Here is a 14,555-nt window from a genome sequence, read left to right as displayed (position 1 = left end):
GCAACAGTTCTCCAAAAATGATGCTTTCTTTCATTGCAGACACATTCAGGTCTGATTAATTCTACATAATCAACATCATGAAATAGAGGGCACCCGGATTTAGTACTGATTTCTGGAATCCAGCCCGCAGAAGGAAAAAGAATTTCCTGAAAGCTCATGTCTGAGTACACCAAACCAAACCCCACAATAACAAAAAGGGAGGAAACCCCTCCACACTCCACACAGGTAACTTGAGCTCCTGCTGTGATGCAAGGCTGAAACACTGCAGTAAGCTGAAGTGAAACCTGTCTAGCAAGGGCCCTTCGAAAGAAACCCTGGCCAGCTGGAGCAATGTCTCAATGACTCTGTCACTCATAGAAACTACAATTAAAGCCAGAAAAGGCATTTCAAGATTAGGGTCATAGATTAGCGGATACGAAGGCGTGAATGAGGGCATGTTTTTTCACTTACTCAGGATACATTTGTACAGCAAAACAGCAGATTAACCCCCGGTTTTAAGAGATTCTTTCTGTGTTTCTTTTGCCTGATTGAATACTACTTCCCCATGGCAATAGAGTGGAATCCAACATTTGCTATCTTATGAAACAGCATCAAAAGAAAAGCGTGAAATTAATGAAGTACAAGGATGGTTGGGTGTTACTTTATCAAGTAGTAAAGACACATAGGAAACAGCACAATGTTTTTGTTTTAGTTGAACCATACACCACCAAAATCAAAAGAAACCCCACAACCCAATATCCCCTTTCCTACAAATGCAGACACCTCACCCTTTGAGTTTTTTAAAGCTGCTCCTTAAGGTAAATGCTCACATTTCATTCACAAGGCTGCTGAAATATAGATAAAGGTAGCACTCTTAATTGGCAACCCTACTGCTCTGAGAAATGGTGAACTATGAGTGATTTGAACCTCCAGTTTTCACTCCTCGCTTCAGATTATCCTTGATCAAATCATCAGAATCTAGATCTATGCATGCACATTGGGCTGTCCTAGAAGGTCACCGATTTTTGCAGTAAGAAAAATCAACATGTTGTTCCAAGCCTGTTGTTACACTGACCTCTTCCAGCAGAACAGCACCTGAGTGGCTGTGACTGGGGTCTTCAACACTGCAGCTTTCATGCCTTAGCCTCCAAGCAAAGGAGAGGAAAGGTGGCAGAGCAACATGAAACTACATATGCACTAGCTGAGAACTAGCAAACAGAAAAAACAGCAAAGGGCTAGCCAGGGATTAGTATTCAAATGCAATACAGAGAATTTAAATGATGTTCATAAAGATCACTTACCAGATTTTCAGTCACTCTACTCGCTGAGAGGAAGAACAATTCCCTGGAGACTACTTAAGAACTGCACTTAGGAGAGCACCAGAGAAGGATCCTGCTGATGCCAAAATGTCTGTGGCTGAGAAGGGCCACTGATATGCATTGGACAATATTTACTCCAGACTGCAAAACGCATGACCTTCTTCTTCTTTCAGCTTCAAGTACAACTGATGGATTGCTATCCCCCATACTGAATTACTCAGTAAAAAAGCCCAATCAGATCTATCGACCATCTCACCCACTAGCAAATCTTACCTAGAGATAGCAAGGCAGAGGGTGGAAAAAAGCTGATTATTTTAACAAGAGGGCTTACATTATTTACATTATTCTCACTGAGTTTACAATAGCTTAGCTCATAGGCATTCTTTTTTGTTGACACAGATCTAAACAAGAAAGGAAGTATTGGTGCTTTTCAAACAGACAAATATTGAGGGACAAATATGCTTGTGTCTTCAAGGGATAACTCCACATTGTCAGCAGCACAGAATGGCATCACAGCAGGGAAGCCCTGAAGGGCATTTTCCCTGACGTATGAGCAGAGCACGGCTGGCACTAAGACACATAAATGACCTTAACACTCCTTGGGCTACCCTGGCTGGACACGCATCCCAGCAGGAGGACAACTGCTCAGCAGGTTCCAGAATGACCACACAGGGAAAACAGGTCTTCCCAGACCATGAAGCAGAGAGACAAACCAGTGGCCTTCTACCCTGGGCAGCGCGTTGCTAAGTGCCTTTCCATCCCTCCTTCCCGAAGCCCCGGTCAGCAGTCCATCAGAGTTCAGTTTCAGGGAGGAGTTCAGTTCTGCAGCCCCTTCTCACCTGTGTAGTCCCAATACAATAAACAGGGCTGCTCATGCAAGTAGCTGCTCCTCAGAACTTGTCACCTTTGGACTCAGCATAAAGCTTCAGATTTTGAAGATTACTAGTTTTATGGTGATTCATGTAACAAACCAGTCTGTGCAGTAGTGATACAAAAATTTGTCCTTTTTCTTTTTTTTTTTTTTTAGGAATGCAGCAGTGAAGCAAGCAAAAAGCCCTCAGTATATTCTCTCAGCTCTAGGTGAGAGCTTTTTTCACTCCTTTTCTTCCCTCAAACTTTTTTTGTTGCTTTTTTTTTTTAATGTTCACATTGCATTAAACCAAGGTAACTGTAAATTACAAATCCAATCTTAACAAGGTGATTTTTTTTCTTCTTTTTGTTATTGTATTGAGTCTTCAGAAGCTAAGTTGTTGTATGAACACCACAGCAGGAGCACAGTAAAACTTTAAAAGGTAGACAAAAAGAAACAAAGAATAAAAACAAGCTTGTAACGTATTAATTAATGATAATTACTTGTTTAGAACTTGTCATACTTCTTCAGATGGAATATCACCTTAGCCCTTCACATCCCACCACTAGTTCTAGTCTCCATGCGTGTGAAAAAGGAGTTCCTGAGTAGGAAGGCAAAGCTTGGCCCTCCAGTTTACCTTTTATCTGGATGGGCTCTTTCATAGGATTTTCAAAGGCCATACACCAAAGTCAGTTCTCTGCCACACTAAGGTTAGAACTGAGTTTGGGTAGCAAGCCCAAATTGAAGCAACCAACTATCTATCGGGAAAACAATTCACTATCTTTGCATGTATTTCAAGTAAGCTTCTTGCTAGGAGCTTACTGATTTTTTGACATCACATGGGTCAAATTATTCTAAAAAATACAGAAGCAGTGAAAACTGTATCCATCACTACCACCACTGCCTGGTAAGCCTGGTCTAGGAGAATCCAAACCCTGTTCACACAGCTGTACAGGTTTAAGATTCCAGGCTCTTGATTTGCCCAAAGAAATGGACCCACCTGCTAGCATCCATTTCTCTTGCTCCCCTCCACAACTGCAGAAGATGCAATGTTTTAAAGATGTGAATCAGCAATGAAATAATCACCCTGCACTCCAAATGACCAAATGAAACTGTTTCCATGACTTCCATAAGCAGACATTAGGTTAATCTATTATTTCTCTGACCTTCTGATGAGCATAACCAATGTTTTCTGCAACATTAAAGAACTGCAAGAGTCGCAACCCCCTGAATTGTCTGTCCTTTAGACACTACAGAGGATAAAAGCTCAAGGCCTCAGAACAAGACCTCAGAAGTGATTCACTGCATCAGTTCCTCTGTATTAACAGAGCATCCATCTAACTCAGCAGTGTCTACTAACATTTCAATGCAGTAAATTAATACTTATCTGCTAGCACCTGTAGGATGAGAAACACTGGAAAGTGTTTTTTTTTCACCTCACTGGTACACTAGTGTACTAATACAATTAAGTATATAGCATATCAGTGTCCTTATCAGGCCAGAAAAGTCTCCTTCTAGTGCAGGCACCATGAGGTCAACTGCAAATTACTTTCTAGAGGGCATCCTAAGGACAGGATGGGGTGGGTAGCTTTCCTGGGACATAGGTTTTCCTAGATAGAAATATATACATTTCTAGGATGTGTCAGACTGGCCATGCATGCTCTGTGGAGATGCTCTTTGAATGTAGAGAAAAGTACACAGACTTACAAGTATCAAGAGACAGGCTTATGCTACTGATCTGACTGGGTTGCTCCAGATCTGGAAAACCCTGGCAAATGTTTGGCAGACTTGGATTTCCTCCCCACAGAGAAACTGTGTTTGTGCAGAAACCACAAGCAGCCCAGCACATCTGGCAACCATAAACCTGCCCAGCTCAAGAGATGTTATGAGGTTGCGTGGGCCAGCAGCCCAAGCAGGGTGGAAGAGGCTATGCAAAAATTAATGGTATACTGTGATTAGGGACCTGGGGAGCACTCCTGCATTCACAGAATCACAGAATCATTAAAGTTGGAAGAGTCCTTCAAGATCATCAAGTCCAACCGTTAACCCAGCACCACCATGCCCACTAAACCATGTCCTGAAGCGCCACATCCACACGTTTTTTGAACACTTCCAGTGATTGTGACTCCACCACCTCCCTGGGCAGCCTGTTCCAGTGCTTGACCACTCTCTCAGTAAAGAAATTTTTCCTAATACCTAGTCTAAACCTCCCCTGGCGCGACTTGAGGCCATTTCCTCTTGTCCTATCACTAGTTACTTGGGAGAAGAGACCAACACCCACCTCACCACAACCCCCTTTCAGGTAGTTGTAGAGAGTGATAAGGTCTCCCCTCAGCCTCCTCTTCTCCAGACTGAACCACCCCAGTTTCCTCAACCGCTCCTCATAAGACTTGTTCTCCAGACCCCTCTCCAGCTTCATTGCCCTTCTCTGGACACGCTCCAGCACATCAACATCCTTCTTGTAGTGAGGGGCCCAACATACTGAACACAGTATTTGAGGTGCAGCCTCAGCAATGCCAAGTACAGGGGTACAATCACTTCCCTGCTCCTGCTGGCCACACTATTTCTGATACAGGCAAGGACGCTACTGGTCACCTTGGCCACCTGGGCGCACTGCTGGTTCATGATCAGCCGGCTGTCAACCAGCACCCACAGGTCCTTTTCCACCAGGCAGCTCTCCAGCCACTCCTCCTCAAGCCTGTAGCGTTGCATGGGGTTGTTGTGACCCAAGTGCAGGACCTGGCACTTGGCCTTATTAAACCTCATACAGCTGACCTCCCCCCATCGATCCAGCCTGTCCAGATCCCTCTGCAGAGCCCTCCTACTCTCCAGCAGATGAACACTTCCACCCAACTTGGTGTCATCTGCAAACTTACTGAGGGAGCACTCGATCCCCCCCATCCAGATCATCAATAAAGATATTGAATAAGACGGGCCCCAGAACCGAGCCCTGGGGAACACCGCTTGTGACCAGCCACCAGCCGGATTTAACGCCATTCTCTGGGCTCAGCCATCCAGCCAGTTCTTTACCCAGCGAAGTGTAAACCTGTCTAAGCCATGAGCTGCCAGTTTCTCCAGGAGAATGCTGCGGGAGATGCTGTCAAAGGCTTTACTAAGTCCAGGCTGACGAAATCCACAGCCTTTCCCTCATCCACTAGGCAGGTCACCTGGTCATAGAAGGAGATCAGGTTGGTCAAGCAGGACCTGCCTTTCATGAAACTGTGCTGGCTGGGCCTGATGCCTTGGTTGTCCCAAAACTGGGTCTGTGCCCCAGGTACATCCCAGCTGTGTATTAGGGTGCACATCAGCCACAGGCATCTGTGGCCCTAATTTCCAAAAGGTTGGTCTAGCAAACCCAGTTTGGCCCAGTTGAAACTGAATATGCAAGTAGGTAAGGAACAAGGCTCTAAAGAACAGTTATGAGTGAGAGCAGCAGGAATCACTGTTTGAGTTGATGTGGTGAAGTCGTCTTCTTCCTCTCCAATGTCTACTCCCTGCACTCTTCTGTGCATGGGCACAGCATGGTTCTAAACATGATACTTTGCAGAATTGCAAACAGTTCTGAAGAGGTGTGCCAGCACCTCAGGGTCTGTGCTGTACCTCCTGGGACAATGTAATGTCCTAATGGGAGTATATGAGAAGAACCTCATCTGCCCCACCTCCCGCCAACACTTTTATTTGGGACTGGGGCTGGTTTACTATCTCCTTTCTGAAACAAACACGCAAAAAAACAGAAGTTGCAGAGATGATGATCTCCACAGAGCAGATTTTCATTTGCAACTTGGAGACAAATTCATGAACACACTTCTGATGTTTGCTAATGATGAACCTACGTGCATCAGTGTTTTCCTGGACTGGGTCCTTCCACAGTCACAATAAGCCAAAGCAGGTCATGGTTAGAGAAGTCAGTATCATTGTGAGACAGCAGTTCTTTCTTTTTCACAACTAATTACAGAACTGTAATAGAATATGTATTTATTTATTTGAAGAAGTATGTTGTAATGGTGATCTATCAAAAGCTCTGTTATCTGTGTAATAGAAGCTCACTTTGCAGCAAATTTAAATACTAACCACACTGATCATCACACTAAAGGTCCTGTAAGACATATTTCATTATCTTCCTCAAAGGCCATTTCAAATATGATGCAGCAATTCTACCTTACAGAGAGACTAATTAAATATACCCATCCAGTTACTGTTGTAACAGTGAACCTTAATTACCCTACAACCCTTTAAAGGTTGTTTTTGGAGACTCATTCTAACACAGTGTAAAAAGTAAGCAGAGTTTCAGATAACTATTTCCTACCCACTGGGGACTAAAAATCCTATTATATAAGAGGGCCTTTGGATAGACGCATGATTTAAATGAACAGGAAATCCATCAGACCTATTTTTCTGAATGTTTTTGATTTGTTTTCAAGCCACTCTGAACTACTCCAAAATTGCATTAAAAGGAAACTTAATTTGCTCATATTTTGTATCCTTCTCCTGAGGGGGGAAGGAGGAGAAAGAAGCCTGAAAAAAATTACAAAAGCATTGCTTTTACTTGGTTATGAAACTACCAGAAAAGGTTCCTAAGGTGAGGTGTGCATTATAATAAACACATTGTCATAATCCTTACAGGGCAAATAATGCAAGTGCTGTGACAAGACACTGCAATGACACAAGAAGCTTCTCTCCACGAGATGTGTGCTTAATCCTTTGCTCTGAGGCCAATGTGGTTTCAGAGTACTGTTAAGTCAGTAGATAAAGGCTTGAAAAAGAACCTTTATTGGTTTTTATAGTCACTTCTTTAGCCAACATGAAGAACAATACAGAGAAGCTCTGTTATAAATAACTGCTAGTTCTCCAATCTCAAAAGAAAGATGACTGCGATGCAGACTTCAGAAGGGAGAACAAGTCCTTCAGAGAACATTCACCTTACCACACAGAATGGCACAGAATTAAGGAAGGGGATTCCTAATGCAAAAGCACCAGAGGACTTTTTTGTTAGAAAAAAGAGGTTAGCACTCAAGGTTTTAGTTTACAGGCGAGAATAAAAACTTTTAAGGATACACATAAATACCTGTGCAGTTGTGCCACAAGGTACAAAAGATCTAGCAAGAAAAAATATCTTTGGCTCACATAAAACACTCTGTGCATAAAAATGTATAGAAACTGGTTTGGTAATGTTCTATGGGGAGTGAGATAATAAATTAAAAAAATACAGTCCTCTAAAACCCAATAAGCAGAAAAAAGGACCAAACAGCACATTCAATTCTAGCACAGAGGAACATCTTTCCAGGGAAAGAAATACATCTTCATGATTGAATTCACTTTGGCTGTTCTCCCCCTCACTCCACACATACCAGATCTTCCCAGAAAATGTCTTGATCCCTCCCAAAATTTCGAGAGGGAAAATTGTTAGCAAAATACAGTTATTAAATTCACTTATTAAGGCCACTGTGATTGGAAAAAGACACAATATGGGTCCTCTCTCCACCACTGTAATCCTTTCTTTCTGTATGATTTCTAGGTCTTCTGAGCTTCCTCCTCATGGAAAGGACATACATAGAAGTTGGACGTGACTTATCCTGGAGTCTTCAGGGCATGCTTGAAGACAGAGGAAGGACAACAGATATGTTCTTGTGTACATTGAATGACATATTATTTAAGGGTCCACATTGTGCAGGATGTATCTCCAAAAAGATAAGCAAGCAGGTCCTACATTCTCCTCCCTCTCAACACTAAGCACTACTTAAATTGCAGTTGGCTACAAATATCCGTAAGCATTGCCAAAAGCCACAGAGAGAAATGTAACCTTGAAACAGCTATGATGAAGGAAGGAACACCTATCACCGCTCCTGACCTGTCTACCTGCCACCAACTTGGGTACTGAAAGATGTGCACTTGTTGTTCCAGAGCGATCCCTCTGCTGCCCACTTTAAGCCTTTTAAAGTCATGCTGGTTAACAGATGGTCCCTGCACGCTCCTCAGGCTGCTGACACATATCTCTAGGTATATATACAGCCACTTAGGTGGGTACCTGCTAGGATCATGTTTCTGCTGCCTAGGGCACCATTAACTGTCAGCAGCTAAACTAAGCTGTCACTCACTAAGCTAAACTGTTAGTAAGCCCTGCCATTTTTTAATGACATCACATACCCTACATTGCCTTAATCTTGGTGACTCTTTCCACCTGGTTTCCTATTATAATGTCATGAAGCCCGTTCACAAAAAGCTATATTCCATCTGTGTAATGATGCTTCCTGACCAAACATTTTTGCCACTCTCCCCTTGGATCTCCTTTAGCACTGACAGAGCTGTTACACGTACTGCTTGCAGAGGGGAAAGCTTGCAAGGTTAGACCCCAAGGTTATTCAGTGATTTATTCAGTGATGCCTATCTTGTTTTCTTTAAAAAATAAACATTATCTATAAATTAATTTGTCCTGAAAATTATTATTTCAAGTAATCTTATCCAATTTATCTCACAGAATGGTTTGTTCTTCTTAGCCTCGAGATAAGCCTAAATTACAAATCGAGCCTTATTGATTTCTTTTTGACTTATAATTATAGGCTATTATTTTACAGGTTATTAGCTAACCCCAGTTAATTTTTTATTATTAACTTTGAAATGCTCCAAAATTTTGCCATGCTTCCACACAGCGAAAATTAAAATGATCAATTGCTTTCCATTTATTTTTGGCTATTTCAACCTAGTAAGTTATTGTGATAATTTTGAAACAAACTTTTAAAAGTTTTTTTGAAAAATGTTCATCACATCAGTGACATCTAAAAAGAGCCTTCATGTGTAGTGCGAGTCATAAGGAATGATGAACAAAGAAGGTGATAAGACAAAATTATATTGTTCATGAATGGATGAACACGCCAAATTACTTTAAAAACAAACAATGAGTACTCATTAGCAGCTTAATGCAGTTTATTCCTAACTCTCCACCTCAGTATTTTCAATAAATCATCTTTACCTACAACGACCTGAAGAGCACTCACTAAGCAGAAAGCAGGAGCGATCATCGCTCTGGGGAATGATTGCCTTAACAGGGCTCACGGAAGCACCATGTAGATTACATACAGCTCTTTATCAGAGGTCTAAGGATACAGGATGATCATTTAAAGCCATAGTTCCCAACCTACAGCTTTAAATGCCAGTATGGCAGTTCTCCCAACCCAATAGGGACAGCCTTCAAGAAACTGCAGGCCAACATATTGCTGCTGCCAGCATACATAGCCCTGATAAACATAGGAGAATGGAAAAGGCGTCAGGAAAAGAGAGATGCCAACAACAAAACTCCACAGAAGGCAGAAGCTGAAAGCATCGCATGACATATTCAAGACCATACAGACCTCTTCAGCAGCAGCCTGCACAGCATGACCTTTACATCCACATGTTCCTCAACTGAGGTTGAGCATGGGCAAGAGCCGTTCTCAAACGTTACAGATGCCTCACGCATCAAAGCATAGCCACATCAAGGTCTCTGCATTTGTTTCTAGCAGTTCCCTCGTTCAAGAAAACAGAGAATTAAGTAAAAGAAAAAAGTTATGTATGAAAACCGTACCATCACAATCTCAGCAAGGAAAATGAAGGACCATTACAGATATCAGATGGGAGTAATCTCTTTCTCAAGGAATACTGCAATATAACTATTAATTTCTCATTTCATCCTAACAGCGGCATATTTTCTGTTCTAAGAGAGATTCCTATGGCTTAGTGCAAAGCTGTAGCAAAATTGGACTAGCTTAAGGCTGTTTCTGATGGCTTAACACTGTTCTAACACTTGACCAACTTAGGTTTTTTGACTGTTTGAGGGAACATAGGAACATGTTTCCCAAGGACATGCATCCCCGTCAGTTCTCAAATCCAACCATCAATAGACTCCTTACCCTTTTATCCACAGAACAGAAATAAGGACACACAGGCAGACAAGCGCCACACTCAAAACAGGTCCTCCCCAATTTGGGGCATCAAGCTTGCATCAGGTTTTAACTATTTCCAACACTCTAGCAAAGAATTAGATTTAGCCTTGATGAAATTTCTCCATTTTAATAATACATCAAGTATTTAATTTGCTTATAAACTATTAACCAGATGTCTGTCTGTCCAAGTACTGTAAGCATTAACCATAAAAATGATATTGCACCATAAATTATGCATAGCTAGGATTTTCTGATTAACTGAAATAATGCGCTGCAGTTGTTATGCACCATAGTTAAAATGGCACGTGTCCATACTGTATATCAGCATGCAAAGACTTCCCCTGTCTTACGTACTTCATAACTAGAATGAAACCACAGTAAGTCTGGACTGCAGAAGAAACACGGGCATTTAATTTTTCCACTCTGCCTCCCTATTTTCTTGCTGAATTTGCTACTCATTTAAATTCTTCTTTGGACATCACCTTCATTTTGTTTCTTATAAACTGAATTGTAATTTCAAGATACAAAAATTATTATGAAATCTGCAGTAAAGGCAATAATTATCTTTCAAATATTCTGTAACATTGCCTCTGCAATAAAACCTAGGGAAGGCAGCCATGTACCAAGGGTCATGCTATCGCCTCAGCATATCAATATAAAACAAGACCACCAATACATTCTAAATGAAGGCAACAGAATTGCATGATTATAAACGGTTATTGCATTATTATAAATAATTTTACTCTAAAACTATTCTGAATGAAGAAAACATTTTTAGTTGACTATATCAACATGTATTGCCATGTAAAATACATTAAATTAATATAATTAAAATGTTAGAACTGACACATTTTTCACTTTATCCACAAAAGATACATTGTCATGAATATTCATCACCAAGAAAGTGTGAGCGCAGCCAAGTTTTATTTTGCTACAGAAGTATAATATTACACACTGATTCTATGGTCTAAAGTCTAAGCACAAGAAACAACTGCTAGTAACACAATATTTCATTAGCATTGACATTTTATATTATCTGAGAGCAGACAGCCCAGGACATTCTTTCTGCCCTAATGACTTTTGTCATACTGCAAAAACTTACAAACTTTAAGACTGATTCTGAAGGCACTTACATGCCTGGCTGTGAGTATTACTGAGAGTAGTCCCAATGAAACCAATTAGTTGACTCAGAGTAATTAAGCATTAAAGCTAATTATACCTGTTACTGAGAATTAGGCCCTTTCTTTTTACTAAATTTTATAGCTAATAATTCTGAGCAGGGTTTCCAGTTCTGACAATCTTATCTATAGTTTTGGAAAAATGTATTTTCCTTAAAGACCTAGTTCCAAGAAGAAAATTGTGGTTCCTGATGAAACAAGAGAAATAAAAGGATTTTGCGGTGTCCCAGCTTGCAGGAATAAACTTGGTTGTGTTAACCCAACAAGCTCATCGAGCAAAAGACAAATATAGAGATAATTTCTTACTCAGGCAAATTCTGTCACATCAATTTTCTTGAATAACCAGGTTGGCAACAAAGCATTATGACAGCCTTAAAATCACTACTGCAGACAGCTGTAAGAGGCATCAGGTCTGCACATTCTGCTCCCAGTACCTTCTTTCCTTCTATCTCCTGTCACTGTTATTCCACAGCAATTTCGCTGCCATTGACTACACAGGTATCAGCTGCCCCCCTGACACAGAAAGGTGACGCACATGTGCAGTGCCACAAGAACAGTTAAGATATCAAAGCTTTTTTTTAGCCAATTCCACCAACACATTCAGCATTCAGAGAAATGTATCTTGTATAATTTTATTCTTGCCAGTTCCATCATTTTGACTAACTATGCCTTTCCCTTCAAATTGTCCCCAACTACATTTGTTCATTAAAGTCTGGATCAACAATCCCTTTTGGATGGCAGCTGGTGAAGCAGGGGCACCTATCCCCTTTACAGGACTTGGAGAACCTGTAAACTGACTCCCATCTGGCACTCACTGAAGGTCATAGTCTTAAACCAAAGATCTCCAAAACCAAGTACAAGAGTTAAAACCTCAGTTGCTGTTAAGACCTCTTCCTCCAAAACAGACTGTTAACCTGCCACATACAATGTCAGTGAGAGGTGCTTTCAGCCACTCCACTTAGCCCTGGTAAAGGCCAGTTATCTCAAATGGCATGTTCTTGCCACACGGTGGGCAGCATTCAGTTTGGAGGCTCATTTTTCCTGGTATGTGCACTCATGTTCCCAGGGTTGGAAAACATACATGAAATGAGTGATGGGCACACAACTGATCTCTAGCTATACTCCAAATTAAGCAGCGTTAAGACTAACAGTTATCATTCAATTAAAGTGCAAGCACAAGTTTTGGTAACACAAAGCCTCATGGCAAAGGAGGACAGTTCTTCAGGCTCATTTATAAAGGTATTAAGAAAAGCTTTGCCAAAACTGGTGATTTGGCTTCCTAAGTACAAGAGAGTCTCTATGACAATAATCTGAGGGAGTGATTAGAGCAGAGAGAGAAAGAGGAATTTTTACTAATCTTTCTCCAGAAAGAAATAAAACCTCCCACACATATTAGAAAGCCTACTACTGCCTATTGCTCTCTCCCCCATTCTCCCAAGCCCAATCTTTTCTACCTGAAAACTTAAAGCCACATTAAACAAAACATTAAAAGTAATTTGAAAGTATTTTTAAAAATAAAAATATGCCCTTCAGATCACCACTTCAACATCATTACTATTCTGTGAGCTGCATAAATCCGAAGTAGTTTAAATTCTTATATCATTTTAGGGATTATTTATTCTAATCATGAAACCATGCAGAATATTTTATTATGAATATAAGCAAACATATGCTGGATAAACAGGAAAGAAAAAACATAACTCCAAATGTGATAACATTTCAAATGACTGCAGAGATGATTAATTGGGTTAGTGTACTAAATCATATGTAAGGATGACCAGGGGCAAACTCAGAAACTTCAAAACAGGTTTTTAAATCAAATGGTAGGTTTTAGAGAAAATTAAAAATGGATGCGATGAAGATCTCCTGCAGAAAATCCTGTCATTTCACTTTATTTTCACCTATTTAGAATTTACCCACCTTAGTGAGCTCTATAAATATTCTTTCTTACTTTACACAGTGACAAAATAAAGTGCACAACCTCCTCCTTGATCACTGCAGAAAAATGTATCATATCCTTCTAGACAAATCAACATGTATGAGGCTAATACACAACTTTATCTTTCCATTAGAAAGGAAAATCATACACCATTTTACTCTCTGAAAAGTATTCAGCACAGCTCTAAAGCTATATAAAGGAATGAATACAGCGATACAAATAATAACAGTAAGGCAGCCTACCATGAGGGCTGTAAGAAGCACTAGGGCCCAAAAAGAGTATGGAAGGTGCCAGGGCAATGAAAATGGAAGAAGCTTTTGATTTCAGCTTTGTGCCTGGTTCAGACCGGGAATGTTCCCGCATATAAAACCAACAGTCACCCTTTGTTGTCCTGGCTTTCCCCCACCAGCTCTGCAACACAGAAACAGCCGACTATGAACATTTCCCAGCTCGCTAACATTTGTCTCAGCCATTCAGCAGTTTCTGCCAGGATCCTCCTCCCCCTTTACACCCTGTGAATTAATTCTGCTTGCAGCAGCACTAACACAGGCTGCTGCATTTTTTTCCCCTCTCCCCAGTGTGAGTTATTTGTCGCTGCTTAAGAACAGTAGATGGTACCGAGTTCACTTGCCTTTCTAGACACAAGGACCTTTCTTCTGTACACACGGCGAAATTATGCAGAGCCACTCATCCCTTTCCCTCTCAGCTTTGCTTTCCCAGAACACATTCCAGGAGAACATGTGGCTCCATACCACAAAGAGATAAAACAGATCTTTCATCACTGAAAGGAAGCAGAGATATATATTTCTACAGTCTGGCTCAGATGCCTGGCTGAAGCCAACAAATGACTTACATCACTTGAGGATCCAGCCACTTCAGTGAGATTACTGAGTGACTTCAGTACACTTAAAATCTGTGCTGCTCTTCAGGGCTGAGCGAGCCAGCTGGGCTCCATAGCTAGCACAGGATGCACCATCTCTATCAGGTCTGCCGCTCTGTCACTACCTCTCTGTCCCCACTTTCAGAGCCCAGCTCCTGCACCCCTCTGGCCACAGGTTTCTGTTCACTCGCACCACTGCTGCACACTTTTAAGTTGGGGTGGGTGGGTATATATACATTTAAAAGCTCTCCTCCCCTCTTTTCACAGCAAGGAAGCTAAATATATTCTTTCTGAAGGAACACTCCCTCTTTGCTGACCCCTAGTACAGCTACTGCAGCCATTCTGACCTCACGTCCTCTCCAAGGCATTGGCTTGCTTTCTCCCCGAATATCCATTCCCAGGTTAAATTCTAAGTAGACAATTAGCCTTGTTCAAACAAAGACTGACATTTGGTGACCTCCCTGAACAATCTCAGGAAGGTCCCATGGCAGCTG

At 41.3% G+C, this 14,555-nt stretch overlaps 1 protein-coding gene across 2 annotated transcripts in view; it reads right to left on the bottom strand.

The window, feature by feature from the left end:
• PHACTR1 (phosphatase and actin regulator 1) overlaps positions 1-14,555 on the bottom strand; it is a gene marked incomplete at its 5' end in the record, with an annotated part of 312,028 nt that overhangs the window by 279,406 nt on the left and 18,067 nt on the right. Inside the window, one exon of one of the 2 annotated variants that reach the window (XM_081996841.1) lies at positions 3,856-3,960. The exons of the other annotated variant lie outside the window; for it this stretch is intronic. Coding sequence (XP_081852967.1) covers positions 3,856-3,960 — 105 coding nt within the window. The remainder of the gene's footprint in view (positions 1-3,855; positions 3,961-14,555) is intronic. 2 annotated transcript variants of the gene reach the window in all.

The sequence above is a fragment of the Phaethon aethereus genome (assembly GCF_964289735.1).
Source record: "Phaethon aethereus genome assembly, chromosome: 2".
Classification (NCBI taxonomy): Eukaryota; Metazoa; Chordata; class Aves; order Phaethontiformes; family Phaethontidae; genus Phaethon; species Phaethon aethereus.
The sequence above is the reverse complement of the archived record's forward strand: the minus strand, read 5'-3'. Positions and strand labels throughout refer to the sequence as shown.